The 17646-nt window shown below is 48.7% G+C and overlaps 1 protein-coding gene across 1 annotated transcript in view; it reads left to right on the plus strand.

The window, feature by feature from the left end:
• Positions 1-17646, plus strand: part of NOS1 (nitric oxide synthase 1) — an 80304-nt gene that overhangs the window by 8625 nt on the left and 54033 nt on the right. Inside the window, exon 2 of the mRNA XM_028116601.2 lies at positions 5572-5698. Within this exon, the coding sequence (XP_027972402.1) occupies positions 5572-5698 (127 nt within the window). The remainder of the gene's footprint in view (positions 1-5571; positions 5699-17646) is intronic.

Here is a 17646-nt window from a genome sequence, read left to right on the forward strand (position 1 = left end):
TAGCAAAGGTTTTCAGAACGTCTAGAGATGCCGAACTGACTGTTAGCTTGGGTATGATTGTCCCACTAGCGAAATGGAAGAAAAGGGGCTTTAGTTTAGTCCTTGCCAGAAAGCTTGGAAAATGCTTGCCAGGTGGAAGGTAGAGCTCCATGCTTGGTCTCAGGAGGGGAAAGAAGAGAAGGAGCTGGGGGGACATTGACATTTCTAACCAGGAAGGAGCCTTGCTGTTCACTGCTAGAGTCAGGCCCAGAGCCCTCCCAGGAGGATGGGTCTTCAAGGAAGTCTGTGGACCATGTGGGGTGCTTTTGACAGTGCAAATTCCAGGGTTCCCCCCCTAGACCCACTACTTCAGACTCTCTAGGGGGCAAGTTCAGGGGGATTTTAACAGGCCCCTCAGTTGATTCTGATGCCCCCCAAAGTGTGAGAACTGCCAAACATGACCACACAATGGCTCTGGGGATCCTGGTCTACCTAGAAGGCAAGCCCACTGGAGGGTGGCCTATCCGAGGGGGCTGAGGATGCCTGAGAAGAGGTAGAAGCCATATAGTGAAGGTGGGTTCTTCAATCCCATCTGAGAACAAGGGGCAACTAGTGAGTAAATCCTTGTAGACGTAGAGATGGGCATAGAGCAAGGATGGGCGAGACTGTGGAGGAGGCATGAGGTCGGGGTCTCCGGCCACACCTAAGCCAGAGCTTCTCACTAAGGAGGAGTACATTTTGTTTCCTCCCCAAAGGGACATTGGGCAATGTCTGGAGACATTCTGAATTGTCACAACTGGCAGGCACTGTGGAGGGGAGAAGGGTGTTATTGGCATCTAATGGGTAGAGACCAGGGATGCTGCTAAACATCCTACAGCGTCCAGGACAGCCCCCCGCAACAAAAAAATGATCCAGCTCTCAAAATATCAATAGTTCCAGGTTGAGAAACCCTGATCTAAACTGAAACCACTCCAGGCAGCTGGGCAGGACCAACATTCATGAGTACTGACAAAGGAGAGTCACCCTCCAGGCTTCTAAGAAGTCAAGACAGACCCTATCCACCTCCATCTATGGGCTCCCAGTATATTTATTTAAATGAAGAAATGATACATGAAAGTGACCAGGTTCTCATTCAACAGATAAACACATTCAACACCTCTACTTCATTTGGAGGGAAAGATCAATATCTAAATTTGAGGGTCTTCACCGGTATGAGGTTCAACCAAATGTCTCCTCCACCACCCCCTTAAGCCCTGTTCTCAGTGACTCTCAGCTAGGGGAACAACAAGAAGGAAACATCTGACTTTCAGGCTTTCTTCACTACTCGTTGGTGGTGTGAACTTTGACAAGTTACCCAATCTCTCTGAGCTTCAATTAGTTAATGAAGTTAATGAAGACACACATATTTAATTAGTTCTATGTGTTAGGCATTTACACACATGACCTCGTTTAACCCCCAGGAGAGGAGGGGTGTGAAGTGGGTGTTGAAGGTCGAGTAGGAGTTGGTTCCCAGCAGAGGGAAGATGAAGGGGCATCCCAGGGAGGTCAAGGATAAAGGTAGGTGCGGACAACAGGGTGCTCCCCGGGAGGAGGGAAGAGTGAAGATCAGGGCTGAGAATGATGGGAGGTGGGAGTCTGGAAGGGAAGCAGAGAAATCCCCAAGTCCTGTGCGCTGTGACCATGACATGACATCTCCGAAAGGGTCTGAGTATCCCTGCCTGTGCCCCCCAGCCCCCAGAGAACGTGCTTTTTCTTGGCTAAGAGCTGTGTACGCCTTCATTTCCCAGCCTTCGGAGACATTAAGGCTTTGAGGGGCACTGTCCAATGCTATAACCACCAGCCACATTTGGCTACTTATACTTAATTAAAATTAGACAAAACTTCGGATTCGGCTTCTCATTGACCGTGGGCACATTTCAAGTACTCAATTGCCACATGGAACCAGTGGCTATAAAATTGGACAACATGGATATAGGATGTTCCCATCATCACACAAACTTCTACTAGACCATGTTGGCTTAGAGCAATCTTGGCTGTTTCATACAGAACCAGCATTTTTCCTTTTTCTGTTTCTGTCTTGTCTGATCAGCCCATAAACACAGTAGTAAGAGGAACAGCAGGTGCCACACAGCTAAGGGCTATAAACTTTACCTCATTTAACCATTGCTGCAACCCCATGAACTAAATATTACCAACCCTGCTTTAGAGATGAATAAATGGAGATTCAGAAAGCATAAGTATCCAAGATATGCAAGGTTGGCACAGCTTATAACCAGCAGAGCCAAGAGTTGAACCCAATGCCACCCAACCCATAGCCCACACTCTTAACCAGCAAGCTACCCTGCCCATAGGAACCCATCAAACAGCTAGATCCCAGGGTGAGCAAATTGGCGGCAATAAGCCAGATATTTCCCTCAAAGCTGATTATCACTGTCAGACTGGGAGCTAGGAATCTACTGAAATCTACTTCTGATTTTGCTCCTGGGTGAACGGAAGCAAATTAGCTCAACCTGGATGTTCCCCCTGGTCCCCTATTAAATATATTCTTTATATTTAGCTCATCACACAGGACTCTTAAATAAGTTTGTGTTGACAAAACACTTCAGATGCATTATTTAAACAGAGGTGTTAAAGGCTCTCAAAAAAGGAGGTGGTGGGGGAGAGGATAAAAACAGCTCTCCCTGAAGATTCACAACAGACAGGCCATGTGAGCCATTTCGGAGTTGCCTAGGTAATTGTTCCCCGTAATTTTTGCAAACTGGCCTCGTTCAGCAAGAGATGTTGGATTACTTGCTCTTTAGCCTCTGGCTTAGAGTAACTACTTTTTCCTGTCTCTGTTTAAAAAAGGAAAGATCTGGGCCAAGCATCAATCAGACCTAGTTTCAAATCCCAGCCCTTCTCTGTGCTTACTGTGGGACCCTGGGAAACTTACAGAACCCCTCCGGGCTCAGTTTTTGCATCTGTAAAATAGGGCTTTTAATGTCTTTTGAGAGTCAATGAAGTCACTTCTGTGTCAGCACCTGGTATGTTACAGACGCTCGAACACCTCACCTCTGCTGAATCCCCATTTGTAGTCATGTGATATCATAGGATCAGGCATTTCAGAGCCCAGAGGGAGCTGAGTGGCATTTAGGGCAGCCATCTCACAGACAATCCCTCTGTTTACCCCACGTAGGGAAACCATTGGCTTGCGAAATGGCTGTCATCAAGAACCACTCCCTGTGTGTTTTGGTGACATTTTCAAGAGGGTAAAACAGAATGTTCCCTCTGACAATTGCAGAACTCTCCACGCAGAAGAGTGGAGGTGGCTCTGACGCAGGCCACCAGCGCTTTGACACAGCAGGGAGGGAGGTCTGGCTGGCCCCGAGGGAGCAGCCAGAGGGGCCACTCAGGGCCATGCCCTCAGAGCCGGAGCCCTGACTTCCGAGTGATCCCAAATGACTATCAGCACCAAACTAGGGGTCAGGGGAAATGATGGGACCGGTATTATAAATCCCTAAAGCTGGGAAAGTTAGAACAGAGGACTAGGTAAGGGTCAACCTCGACACCTGAGACTGAAACCAGGAGGGACCCCAGAGCAAGCCGCGGTGCCCAAAGCTGGGGAACAGACAGATGCTATAGTCAGAGTAAAAGTGGATAGGAGGGTTAAAAAGAGGCCCGTAGTCCCGAAGCAGGAGGGCAGAGCTCAGAGGGAGGAAGGACAGAGGTGAGGCGGGGCTGGTCAGAAGGTCTGGATTTTGAGGCAAAGTCAGTTCCATCACAGCCATGACCTCTCTCCATCTTAGAGGATAACCAGGTGGTGGAACCTAGCTGAGACTGTCTCCTCCTGAATCTGAGTTCAAGAGCAGAGAGCCAGGAAAGCTTTGCAGTTAAGAAGTCAGCATTTAGAGTCAGGAACAAGTCTGGGTTTGAATCCCAACTCCACTGTCCGTAGCTGTGTGACTTAGGCTAGTGAAGTAACCTCTCTGAGCCTCAGTCTCCTTGTCTGATGATGATTATGAGGATTATGATTATAATAATGAAGATGCTAATGATGGCGACAGTGGAGGAGGATGGTGATCCTCGTAGTGATGGTGATGATGATGAATAGGATGACGTAAGGAAAGTGATGATGGTAATGATGAGAGTGATTATGGCCATGGTGATGGTGATCGTGATGGTTATGCTGATGAGGAGAGGCTGCATGGTGATGATCACGAGAACGATGGTGGCAGTGGTGGAGATAGCAATGGAAGTTTGCATGGTGATGGTGGTGGTGGTGGTGGTGGCAGTGGTGATGATGGTGATCTTGGTGATGGTGGTGGTGGTGATGGTGATGATAGTGATGTTGGTGGTGATGCTGGTGATGGTGATGATGGTGGTGGTGGTGGTGATGATAGTGATGTTGGTGGTGATGCTGGTGATGGTGATGATGGTGGTGGTGGTGGTGATGGTGGTGATGATGGTGGTGGTGGTAGTGGTGATGATAGTGATGTTGGTGGTGGTGGTGATGGTAATGGTGGTGGTGATGATGGTGGTGGTGGTGATGATAGTGATGTTGGTGGTGATGCTGGTGATGGTGATGATGGCAGTGGTGGTGGTGATGGTGGTGATGGCAATGGTAATGGTGGTGATGGTGGTGGTGGTGATGATAGTGATGGTGGTGATGATGGTGATGGTGGTGGTGGTGGTGATGGTGGTGATGGCAATGGTGATGGTGGTGATGATGGTGGTGGTGGTAGTGATGGTGGTGATGCTGGTGATGGTGATGATGATGGTGGGGGTGGTGGTGATGATAGTGATGTTGGTGGTGATGCTGGTGATGGTGATGATGGTGATGCTGGTGGTGGTGGTGATAATGGTGCTGATGAATGTTGATAATGAGAGCCTCCACTTCAGAATGGCTGTGAAGAGTGGGCTGAAAAACTGTGACCCTGAGCATCTTAGTGTCTGTCTTGCTTACAGCATCTATAAAATGTGGCTAATATTCATCCCTGCCTCATAGAGTTGTCACAAGGATTAAATTAAAACACTTGTAAAGTGCTTGACACATAATAAGTGCTTAATAAATACTGGCTATCATTTTTAATAGTCTTAATATTTTTGTTGCTCTGTTCCTCTCATTTTCAGAATCATTTCTGTTTCTCTTGGTGAGGTGTCATTAGTCTCATTATCAGTGCTTATTCAGAATTAGGATGACTTATCACCCTGGCCCCTGGGACTTGTTTTCTCCCCTATCTGTCCTGCTTCCTACATCTTAAGTCGTCCAGTGGGTCTGCCGGGAGATGAGCCTTCTGTGTTCCTAGATCTTTGAAATGGGGAAGTGGGAAGGGAGGACCAAAGCCATGTCATGGCCATCCGGAAGTGATGTCCACAAAGGTGGGTGCATGCCCACCATCAGCGCCGACATCAGTGACGATGGGGCTGCCTTCCCACGTGTTGCTGGCGGTTCTGCCGAGCAGCAGGCTGGGCACCCACAGCGTGCTGGCTCCACGTAGAGTCCTGTGGGTGAACCGTGGAGGTGCTGTACAGACTTGGGACTTTTAGAACAGGGCCAGCAGCCTGTCCCTCCTGATGTCATGCCTTTCTTACTTCCTCTTCCTTGCCTTTCAGAGGTGTGGACAGCAAGTCACACAAACCGCTGCCCCTCGGCATGGAGAATGACCGAGTCTTCAGTGACTTGTGGGGCAAGGGCCATGTGCCCGTCGTCCTCAACAACCCATATTCAGAGAAGGAGCAGGTAAGTGGATGGTACCAGCTTGGCTCCCACACTCCATGGCTCCCTGAACCTTCCCCCGTGTAAGGATGAGGGGAGGGATGCCAAATGTCAAACCATGTTGGGATGGAAATGAGCCACCACAGCTGGAGAGCTCAGGGGCACTGAGGCCAGGAGCATGTGTCCTGGGATCCGGATTTTGCCTTTGTTTTGCTTTGTTCGTGATCTTGCCATTTTTCAAATTTCAATTCTGTTTCCACCAACAGAGACGCTCCCATGCCATTCACATCCCAAATTTAGCAGGTAAAGATACATGGTAAAAAGGTTTCCTCTCTCCCCTAATCCCAGCCACACAGTTTCCCTCCCCAGAGGCAAGCGATATTTGTCATTTCTCTGGTTCTTTCAGCAATATTTTATACATGGACTGACAAATACACACACACATTATTTTCACACAAATGAGAGCACATTATACATATTGCTCTGCGCCTTGCTTTTCACTTATCAGCATATCTTGGTGATTACCCCCCAATTCGTAGGGGAAGAGAGTCCTGGATCTTTTTCACAGCTGTATAATATTCCATTTTATGGTTCCCCCAAACCTACTGAGCCAGTCCTCCATAATGGACCCTTAGGTCATTGCCAATATCTTGCTATGATATTGCTGTAATGGATGACATTGCCTAAATGTCTCACGTGGCACATGGGCAGGCTTTTCAATAGCATAAATTCCTAGACGTGAAATTGCTGGCTCAACGATCATATGCATTTGTGACTGGGGCAGAAATTGAGAAATGGCTCACCGTAAAGATTGCCCCGATCCTACCAGCTAAGCAGGAGAGTGGTGGTGTCCCCACAGCCTCACCAACCTAACATATTATCAAACTTCTCAGTCTTTGCCAGTTTGCTGAGACGTGTTTTGACAGCTGAGTCAGTATTGTTTCTGAGCATGGAGAGATTTGGCTAGGGATCAGCAGTGCCTCGTTCTCACCTGCTTGGGCAGCTCACGGACCAGGCCAGTGTGACCCTATTAAAGCATATGAATTTCCCACCCATCCTCTGCACTGCAGTGAAGTACGGGAGGAATGATGGGTGGGAGGTCAGAACAGGGAGATGGCCCAGGTCACTCAGCAAGGTCACCTTCTTCTCTCCACCTGCCTCCAGCTCTGGATGGCATGGGGCAGGTTGCCAGGTTCTGTCTTCTCATACATCTGTATGGATGGCATCTTTCGCTACCAGCTCACCTGAGCAATGACCCAAAGCCTCACTACATAGCCTTCTATGGGGAGGATGGGACATTCCAGAGCCTCAGTGGGGATTGCTTTCCTTAGCTGCTGATAGCTGGCCAGGAAGATAAGGAAGGACGTCAGGGATTCTGTGGTAGGTCAGACCCATGCCCCCTCTGGCTAGTCACTCACCCTCTTGCAGCGGCCTCTAGGGTCGCTTGGAGGAGAAGCACCTATGTAGACATCTATTACGCTGTCCTCAGAACTCGGGGCCACACTGTGAGCATGAGGGGGCTATTTTCCATTCATGATTAAGTGAACAAATGAAGTTAACATTTGTCTTTGTATTTTCTTTCTTAACGGAAAGGAAAGCGGTATTGCCATAATTCAAATCCTCCCAAGACAAAAGAACAGAGACAGCCTCAGGCTAGATCCAGGCTCTGGATGTGCTTTGTTAGGTCTGCACTATAGTGCCCTAAGGGACAATTTGTATTTGTACTTTGAATTTCCTGCCAATGTTTTAAAATTTTATATAAATATATTCACAGCTTCTCTTAAAAAATGTGGACACGCTGACCACCTCGAGCCTGTATTCTTATGGGACAATGAACTGCCCAGACTGAGTAGCAGCTGCTCCTGCAGACAGAGCATGGGCTTTCCAGTTTGCCACAATCCCCGCCACTCCCTATCGTGTCCCTCCCCTTAAGACCATTGTCTGTTGTCACTTTTTATAACATTAGTGCTATTGATTTTCTTAGGATGAAAGGGAAACATTTTTCTATCCATGGCTTTATTATAAGCGGCAGGTAGAGATAGACCAGGAGGTTTGTATGTTTCAGGAAACATGAGAAAGATTTCATGTTTTATAAAAATGAAGAATATTCTTTTTTTAATTTTTTTAAATTTTTTTTAAGAATATTCTTTTTTAAATTTAATTTTATTTTATTATGTTATATTAGTCACCATACAGTACATCATTAGTTTCTGATGTAGTGATCCATGATTCATTGTTTGTTTTGTTTTTTTGGTTTTTTTTTTTATTTGACAGAGACATAGCGAGAGAGGGAACACGAGCAGGGGGAGTGGGAGAGGGAGAAGCAGGCTTCCCACCGAGCAGGGAGCCCGATGCAGGGCTCGATCCCAGGACGCTGGGATCATGACCTGAGCTGAAGGTAGATGCTTAATGAGTGAGCCACCCAGGCGCCCTGATTCATTGTTTTCATATAACACCCAGTGCTCCATGCAACACGTGCCCTCCTTAATACCCACCACCGGGCTCGTCCATCCCCCAAACCCCCTCCCCTCTGAAACCCTCAGTTTGTTTCTTGGAGTCTATAGTCTCTCATGGTTCGTCTCTCCCTCCGATTCCCCCCCCCCTTCATTTTCCCCTTCCTTCTCCTAATGTCCTCCACGCTGTTCCTTACGTTCCACAAATAAGTGAAACCACATGATAATTGACTTTCTCTGCCTGACTTATTGCACTTAGCATCATCTCCTCCAGTCCCATCCATGTGGATGCAAAAGTTGGGTATTCATCCTTTCTGATGGCTGAGTAATAGTCCGTTGTATACACGGACCACATCTTTTTCCATTCGTCTGTTGAAGGGCATCTCGGCTCTTTCCACAGTTGGGCTATTGTGGACATTGCTGCTATGAACATTGGGGTGCATAGGGCCCTTCTTTTCACTACATCCGTGTCTCTGGGGTAAATACCCAGTAGTGCAATTGCTGGGTCATAGGGTAGCTCTATTTTTAATTTTAAAAAATGAAGAATATTTTTGCGTGTTTAATATGCAGCTGAGTGTTCTGTCTTGAAATTAGCCAGCCTGCTTTGCTAATTTACCTTACCTATCTACCTGTCCCCTCCAGGTATCAGAGTTTGTAACTGCTGGTTTGCAGTAACTCCTGACACCTGACTCACAGAGACAAAGCAGAGGATGCCTTCACCCCACCAGAAAGACCCTTAAAGTCACTGCTGAATTCTAAAGCAATGGCAGGATGATGGCCATTTCCTTTTATGCTGTCCACCTCAGTTAGACTGTGATGGCTTAGAAACCATAACCTTGAACTTCAAGCCCGAGGAGTGGGGTTCTTAATATTGGGAATGGGGCAGGAGTGATTAATAAGACCCCTGGTCCCCTTTACAGAGATCCATGATGCAATGATCAGTGTCTTAGGTTGGACAGGCTGCGCTAGTTCCAAAATTCCATAAACTGGGTGGCTTACAAACAACAGACATTTATTTCTCACCGTTCTGGAGGCTGGGAAGTCTAAGATCAAGGCACCAGCAATTCAGGGTCTGCTGAGAGCCCACTTCCTGGGTCATGGCAGGGGGAGTCTTGCTGTGTCCTCACATGGCAAAAGGGGCATCTCTCTGGGGTCTCTTTTAGAAGGTGATCTAATCACTTCCCCAAGGCCCCACCTCCTAGTACCCTTACTTTGGGGATTAGGTTTCAACATATGAATTTGGGGTGGGGGGTCTCAAACTTTCAGTCCATAGCCATCAGGGAGAGGTGCTGAGAACTTGCCTTAGGGCCCACTTAAAAATTGCTTGAAGAAGGAGAGAGGGTGCTGGGCAAAGGAGGAAAAACTACATCTTCCTGAGGTTAAGATAGGAAGAATTGGGTGCTCCTGGATGCGTGACATACAGATCGGCCATGCTGGGATGTACATTCTCTCCCTTATCATCGGCAAATCCTCGGTGTCGTCTATGACCAAAACCACCGGCCAGCAAGATCATCCTGGCTCAGTTGTCTGAGACTCAGTTTTCCAAATGTGTCTCAGAAATACAGCTGGAAGAGGGTAGAGATCCAAGGGCCTGGTTATATTTGAGTCCCGGCCTCAGAGCTAAGGGAGCAGCCCTGTTACTTCCTGCTAGACATCTCCATAGCCACAGTCCTGAGAAATGTTTCCCGGGCTGAGCAAATTAATAGAAAACGTAATGTTCTTCTTTCTGTCCTAAAAGACCGGCATATATGCTTAGCCTCTTCTCTACATGCTCAAAGCCACTTTACCTGGAGCTCCCGGGATCGGCTTCCTTCCTCCCAGTTGTAACCCACATTTGCTGCTTTTTTAGGCATCTGCGGGGGGTTAGCATTGTTCATAATACAAAGAGAGACCCAGCCACTACCTGCTTTCCTGAGTCGGGAAGAGACAGAAGGAAGTAAAAGAACAGCTGGTCCGCATTTTCCCCAAGGACTGGGCCAAAGGCAACAGAGTCCAGGTGAAGCAGGGTGGATACAGGCTAGACAAGAGAAAGAACTTCCTGATTCAGAAGACTGGTAGCTCCCTGAAGGAACAGTGAGGTCTGCCCCATCCTTCTTGATTCTCTCCTTTGTCCAGATTCAAGGAAAATCAGCCATAGAAACACCCTCTCTTCAGTCTCTGGAGGCTGAGATGTTCATCTCTATCTAGTGGTGCTTTTCTCTTACTAAGGGTCTGATTCAGCAGCAGGTATGGCCACTGAAACTCAAGAACACAGTGTGTGAATGACTATAATGCTAATCTTTTTTTTTTTTTAAGATTTTATTTATTGGAGAGAGAGAGACAGAGAGAGAGAAAGATTAGAAGCAGGGAGGAGAGGGAGAAGCAGGCTCCCTGCTGAGCAGGGAGCCCGACATGGGGCTCCATCACAGGACCCTGGGACCATGACCTGAGCCAAAGGCGGATGCTTAACCAACCTGTGTAATGTTCATCTTTAACATCTCTTTTCCCAAACTGTATCTGGCCTGGGCTGGTAGATAGAATAAATCAGCTCACCCATCACCAAACCTTCACCCAGCACCTGCCATGTGCATAGCTCTGGGGTAGAAGCAAAGATGAATAAACATCACCCTCCCTGCCCTTAAGCCCTTCACAGTGCAATTAATCCTAAAATACAAAGGGACCCAAAACACTGTGGGAACATCAATACCTCAGCAGGTATCAGGAACTGTTTAGCTGAAGAGGTAACATTTGAACTGGGTTTTGAAGATCACGTAGGAATTTGTCTAGTAGGAAAAGGTATTAATAGTAAAAGTAACCGCTGTGGCAGGTGTACGATATACTGCGTTTTCTTTTCTTGCTAAGGATCATTGTCGGACCTCTGAGGTTGTCTTTAGTGCTGATAACACCAGGGACACATAATGAATTTTGACACCATCCTAAAGGCCCTTGGCATAATAATCCTCTTTTTTTTTTTTAAGATTTATTTATTTATTTATTTGACAGAGAGAGGGAACACAAGCAGGGGGAGCGGGAGAGGGAGAAGCAGGCTTCCCATGGAGCAGGGAGCCCGAGGTGGGACTCCATCCCAGGACCCTGGGATCACGACCTCAGCCGAAGGCAGACCCTTAACGACTGAGCCACCCGGGCGCCCCGACATAATAATCCTCTTAAGTGAAAATGCTATCCTATGTAAATGACTTGAGAAACTGCTGTTGGTCCCTTCTCCCTGCAAAACCTCAGCATTTGAATCAAGCCCTTCTCTGCCTCCCTTTTTTTTTTTTTAAGATTTATTTATTTAGGGACGCCTGGGTGGCTCAGTCAGTTAAGCAGCTGCCCTTGGCTCAGGGCATGATCTCAGGATCCCAGGGTCTTCAGATTGAACCTGGGACTGAGTCTGCTTCTCCCTCTCCCTTTGTCCTTCCTCTCACTATGCGCGCGCGCGCTCTCTCTCAAATAAACAAATAAATAATTTTTTAAAAAGATTTTTTTTATTTATATATTTGAGGGGGGAGAGAAAGAGAGAATCTTAAGCAGACTCCATGCCCAGTGCAGAGCCCGATGCGGGGCTCAATCTCACGACCCTGAGATCATGACCTGAGTCAAAATCAAGAGTTGGTTCCTTAACCGACTGAGCCACCCGGGCGCCCCTCTGCTTCCCTTCTTATGAAGCAACTATTTTCTTACTTGCCCAATTTGCTTTCCTAAGGGAGGAAAGGGTGAATCGTGTCCGGCTTCGGGGCAGAATATCTATTTTCAGATACTAATTAAGCATCAGTCCAATCCTTCGTGGATGCGAGGGAGGGTCTTGGGCCTGGGGGAGGTGGGATTTCCAGTTGGGGTTCCCCCCTCTTATTCAGCCCGCTGCCCCTCTCTCCAGCCTCTCGCTGACACAGGCGATCAGGTAATCAGATAGATGACTGTTACATCAAAATCCCCCTCCCCACCGCCACCACCTCATCCGGAGCCTGGCTTTTCCTCACCCCTGGGGACGTGGGGCTTGCTGGCTGCTTTCAAAATGTCAGAATCTGTTGAGAAGCTTTCCTGTACTCCGAGGTAAGTGTCAGCATCATCCCAGTGCCTGGAGAGCCCCAAATTATGAGGCGAGTGGAGGGGGTGTGCTTGTGGGTCCCCAGTGATCAGAGGATCAGAGGCGGTCAGGGCGCCTCTCCACCCAGGCATGTGCCCCAGCTGGCCAGCCACCCAGGTGCTGGCTTCGCTGAAAGCCAAAAGTAGGCAGCCAGCCCCAGCCGGGGTGCGTCTCAATGAAGGCAAACCAGCGACAGTCCCTGCCTCTCAGCGACAACCTAGCCTGCTGCCAGGAATCCTGGGCGTTAATGATGGCAGGGTAAAAATAACAATGCGGATCCCTGTACCCCCCTTGTGGGGGTGTGGCCATTCGAGTCCTTGGACTCCCTACCCGCAGCTCTGGGGGCCACTCCGGTTGGGCCTCGTCCTTCTGGTGACCTTGGTCAGACGAGTTAGCATCTGCGCAGAGGCTCCATTTCCTAACAGGCTCGTCCAGTTGTGTGGAGGTGAGGTGTGAAGCGACCGCGTCTATAACAATGGTAGCTGATACATTGTTGAGCCTTGTCGGGCGCGGTGCTGAGCACTTCAGGTCCCTGGTCTCAGTGAACCCCCCACCCCAACCCAATGAAGTACTATTGCCCCCATTTTACAGATGACTAAACTGAGGCACAGAGGGTTAGCTTGAGGAAGATCACATGACTAGTGAGTGGCAGAGCCCCAGAGCCCACTGTTAATTCTTAAAGGCCAGGCACAGAATAAGCGCTCCAAAAATGGGCGTCATTACTATTATTGTTGTTGTTGCTGTTGTTTCATTTGGCTGATTATTATATGGCTCATTTAGGTATAGTTTTACTGCTAATTGTTATACGGCTAATGTGAGGCAGATAGGGCAGGGAGCACCATCCCTCTTCTACAGATGACACCCTTGGGGCCTGGAAAGGGAATGTGAGCAGCCGCTGAGTCTTGGGAACAGAGCCACACCGCTCTCCCTCTGTGACTCCGTCATCATCCTTGTCGATCATTCAGATTGAGGTAGCGTGCATCTTTCTGCTGCAGGGGGCCAGGCTCTGGGAGTGCACGGGGGCCAGGAGCCGGGTCTGCAGTGGAAAGGCCAGCCTTTGAGGGCCTGAATCCCACACCCAGCTCTGTTGCCTGTTAGCTGTTCATTTGAAGATAGTCATGTCACCTCTCAGAACCTCTGTTTTCTCCTCTGAGAAATGGGTTACCATGAGGACTCCATGAGCCAGGAGATGTGCAGTGGCCTAGTCCCAGTCAGGCACCAAATAGGTATTTACTAAATGTTGCTCACGATGGAAGGGGGTCAGATGCGATCACTGCCCTTAAGAAGTTCACCATCTGGACATTGTCTTTTCATCAAACAATTGCCTTGACTTCCAGAAACTTCCACTTCTACGGCAAGCTACAGACATCACACACACACACACACACACACACACACACACACACACACCACAGCAGTAATCACACTGTGATATTTGGGGTTAGGTAGCATCACATTCAGACGTTCCCTGCAGACCCACCCAGCTGGCTTTGGCAGATTCACTGGCTCCATCCAGGGTGACATCTTGGGGTGTCTGTCCCTGAACCTCTCTGAGCACTTTAAGGAAACTCCTGTGTTTTGAGATGAATCTCTGTCTGTTGGGAGGGTACCCCAAATCACTAGCTAAAAACTCCTACTGAACTCATTATTGCCCTCAGCTCAGCTGGGCCAGCGGTCCCTTGGCTTAATCCAGCTCATGACCAGAATATGACATCCGGGTTGGATTTTCCCAAAAGTGCTTCAGGAGGCCCCTCTTTCTCAGGTCACCCAGTGTTCCAAGGAAGCCCTCAAACAGGGGACAAAAGCCTCAACAAAGATACTTTCTGGGAATTGATGTGGGACGGAGCCTCCCTCAGCCCCCAATGGCAGCAGAATCCAAACCTTGCTGATATTTCGCTTCCCTCTACCCAAGCCATCACCTGCTGGTGACCCCCAGGGTCTTTATAGGTCACTTAGCCATGAGACCAGCCTTCCATGTCCTGCTGCCGCAGGTGGGCAGAGCCAAGGTGGAGCCAGGAAGCCGGGCCTGAATTGATGAGGGTTTAGGTTCAGCCCTGCAGGAATTTCCACATATTTTGCTTTGTTTGTTTTAATAGTGAGTATATTCAAAGCAAGCTGTCCCAACTGTTTCCAGTGGGACCATGATTTCTGGTTCAGGAATCTGTGATACCGCTCCTCATGCGTATTCACGGCCTCAAACCACATTCATGTTCTTTTCCCGGATAAGCCAAGTTAGGTCAAAGTCCTTTTTCCTCCATGCTGTGCAAACTGATACCCCTCCAAACAGAGATTCTCAGAGGTCAATAGGACTTTCATTTGCTGAGTGTCTCGGGATATCTTAAAAGGTAAAAAGTTCAAAACATGATCGCAAGCCTTGTGCATTTTAAATATTTACCTTTAGCAAGTTAATGCTTTTAATAAACGCACGCACACGGTACAAATGTAACAGAATGGGGTTAGGCCACAAGATAATTACAGGATTTCTTTTAAGATCAATTCATAATGCACATATACATTTTGGTCTGGTAACAGGACCAAGTTCAAAGTTGTCTAATAACGGGGTGCCTGGGTGGCTCAGTTGGTTAAGTGACTGCCTTTGGCTCAGGTCATGATCCCGGCCTCCTGGGATCGAGCCCCACGTCAGGCTCCCTGCTCAGCGGGAAGCCTGCTTCTCCCTCTGACCCTCTCCCCTCTCATGCTGTTTCTCTCTCTCTCTCTCTCTCTCTCTCATAAATAAATAAATAAAATCTTTAAAAAAAAAAAAACAAAGTTGTCTAATAACATCAGGCTACCTTGCAATATCAGTGCCACTGTAAGCATCTTCTCAGCAATGTAACTTAAAGCCCCCTATCTGGGGCACCTGGGTGGCTCAGTCGTTAAGCGTCTGCCTTCGGCTCGGGTCATGATCCCAGGGTCCTGGGATTGAGCCCCGCGTCGGGCTCCCTGCTCTGCGGGGAGCCTGCTTCTCCCTCTCCCACTCTCCCTGCTTGTGTTACCTCTCTTGCTGTGTCTCTCTCGGTCAAATAAATAAATAAAATCTTAAAAAAAAAAAAAGACCCCTTATTGGTAGAGGACCTTGTCTATGGATCCTAACTGTGATGGTCTGACTCTGGAACACCTCCTTCTGTAATTATCCTCCACAGAAAATAGCCTGTTGAATCAGGGGGAGAGAGAGGAGGGCAGAGAATCAGTGATTTCGAGCTTCCTTGGAGTTATTATACAGAATGAATCACTTTAGAAATGACGCCTTGAATACACTACTAGGAAATTATACTTGAAGGTACTAAACACAGTTGGTTAAGTTTTATAAGTAGCAATTTTTTCATCACAGAGATGGGTGCATACCTGCTAGTTTACAGGTCTGCAGTCCGGGACCCTGATCTGCCACAGCTCACAACCGGGTTACGCTTGCTGCCCACAGGTTGGGGCAGTGCTGCTTGAGGCTGTGGTGGAGGGCATGGTGTGTGGATCCGGCCCCTGGGGTGGCTGGCATGGTACCCAGCTCAGCCCCAGGATGCTGCCCTCATTTTAGAACAAGCCAAGCGGGGCAGGTTGCTGCAGGCCTAGAAGGGAGAAGCTGTCCCTGGCACCAACAGTCAAAGAGTCAGAAGCTGCTTGCTTCGTACAGGTTTGGGCTTTAGCTCCTGGATTAGTTCCTAGGGCTGTTGTCACAAGGCATTGCAGACTGGGTGGTTTAAACAACAGAAACATTCTGGAGGCTGGCGATCTCCTGAAAATCAAGGTGTTGGCAGGTTGGTTCCTTCTGAGGGCTGTGCGGGCGAATCCCCCCCAGGGCTCCCTCCTTGGCTTGTGGATGGCGTCCTTGTGCCCCACGGCCTTCTCTTTGTGCGTGTGTCTGTCTCAGAATTCCCCCTTTTCGTGAGGGCACCAGTCATCCCACCCAAAAGACCTCATTTTAAGTTAAATGCCTCACTAAAGACTCCAAATAAGGCCGTATTCTGAGGTGCTGGGGGTTAGGACACCAGCATATGAATCTGGGAGGGACACAGTTCGACCCATAACAGTTCCTGAAATGTGTCTCCCAAGGGGCCTCCCTCCCTGCTGTCGGTCAAGCTCCTGTCCCCGTTCCATGGTGAGGCTCCTGACTGTGACAGCCCATAATTGGGGAAATTGGAGAAGGGCAAGGTGCTTCGCTTCTGTTTCTAGATCTTCCAGATTCTGACGTCTTGTGTCTATCTTCCTACCTTAAAAGCCCCCCTCCCTGCACCTTCCCGTCACTTCCTCCCCTTCCTCCCCAACTTCTGCTAGAAGGCTCGCCGCCTCCCACTCACCAGGAAGCCTCCGAATCAGTGTTGACTTTGTCCTGTGCCCTCCCACCCGCTCCCACCCCCGGGCTGTCTGTCCTGCTTCTGGCACCGCACTCTCCACCGCAGCTGTGATCCACCCTCCCAGCTCCCCACCTGCACTGCGGCAACAACAAGCACCCACCCCCCCCCCCCCCGCCCTCACCCTCTCCCTCCCGCAACCCCTGCAGTCATGTGTTCTAAACCTTAGCTTTGAGAAGCTCCCCGCTCCAGCAGGCAGCTTCAAGGGTCCCCCGTTCTCTACTAAATCAAGACAAAAGCCTTTGGCTTAGCATCCGAGGGACTCTATGATTTAGAAATGCATTTAGACCTGTGTTCGTCGGCTTGGGTTGCCATCACAAAATACCACAGGCTGGGTGGCTTAGACATAGAAAGTTTCTTCTCGTAGTTCTGGAGGCTAGCAGACCAAGGTCAGGGTGCCAGCACGGTCACATCGGGCGAGGGCTTCCTTCCTGGCTCCGAGACGGCCACCTTCACTGTGTCCTTCCTCTGCCTTTCTGTGTATGCGTGGAGGGAGAGAAAGACAGACAGAGGTTTCTCTGCTTCTTCTTATAAGGCCACCAATCCTATCAGATTAAGTTCTACTCTTATGGCCTCTTTTTTTTTTTTAAAGATTTGTTTGTTTAAGAGAAAGAATGAGTGAGAGAGAGAGCACAAGGGAGGGGAGGAGCAGAGGGAGAGGGAGAAGCCGACTTCCCGCTGAGCAGGGAGCCCGATGCGGGACTCGATCCCAGGACCCTGGGATCAGGACCTGAGCCGGAGGCAGAGGCTTCACCGACTGAGCCACCCAGGCGCCCCTCTTATGGCCTCTTTTAATGTTAATTACTTCCTGAGGTCCTGTCTCCAGTAAGTTAGGGCTTTAACATATGAATTCAGGAGGGACACAGTTCAGTCTGTGGCAAACCTCAGGTGTTTGTTGAGTATGTACTATATGCTGGACACTCGTCTAGGGGCTGGACATATCTGTATCTAAATATCTGTAGACATTACATATATATATATATATATACAGATCTATAAGACACAGAGACATAGATATATATACATGCAGATACATATACACTCGCAAATTGCAGGCAGTGAAAAGTGCCTTGAAGAAGAGTAAAGCGTGGGCACGGCGCCTGGGTG

This window comes from Eumetopias jubatus, unplaced genomic scaffold, assembly GCF_037043125.1.
Source record: "Eumetopias jubatus isolate StellerSeaLion01/CBP00866 unplaced genomic scaffold, mEumJub1_p1.0 scaffold_16, whole genome shotgun sequence".
Lineage (NCBI taxonomy): Eukaryota > Metazoa > Chordata > Mammalia > Carnivora > Otariidae > Eumetopias > Eumetopias jubatus.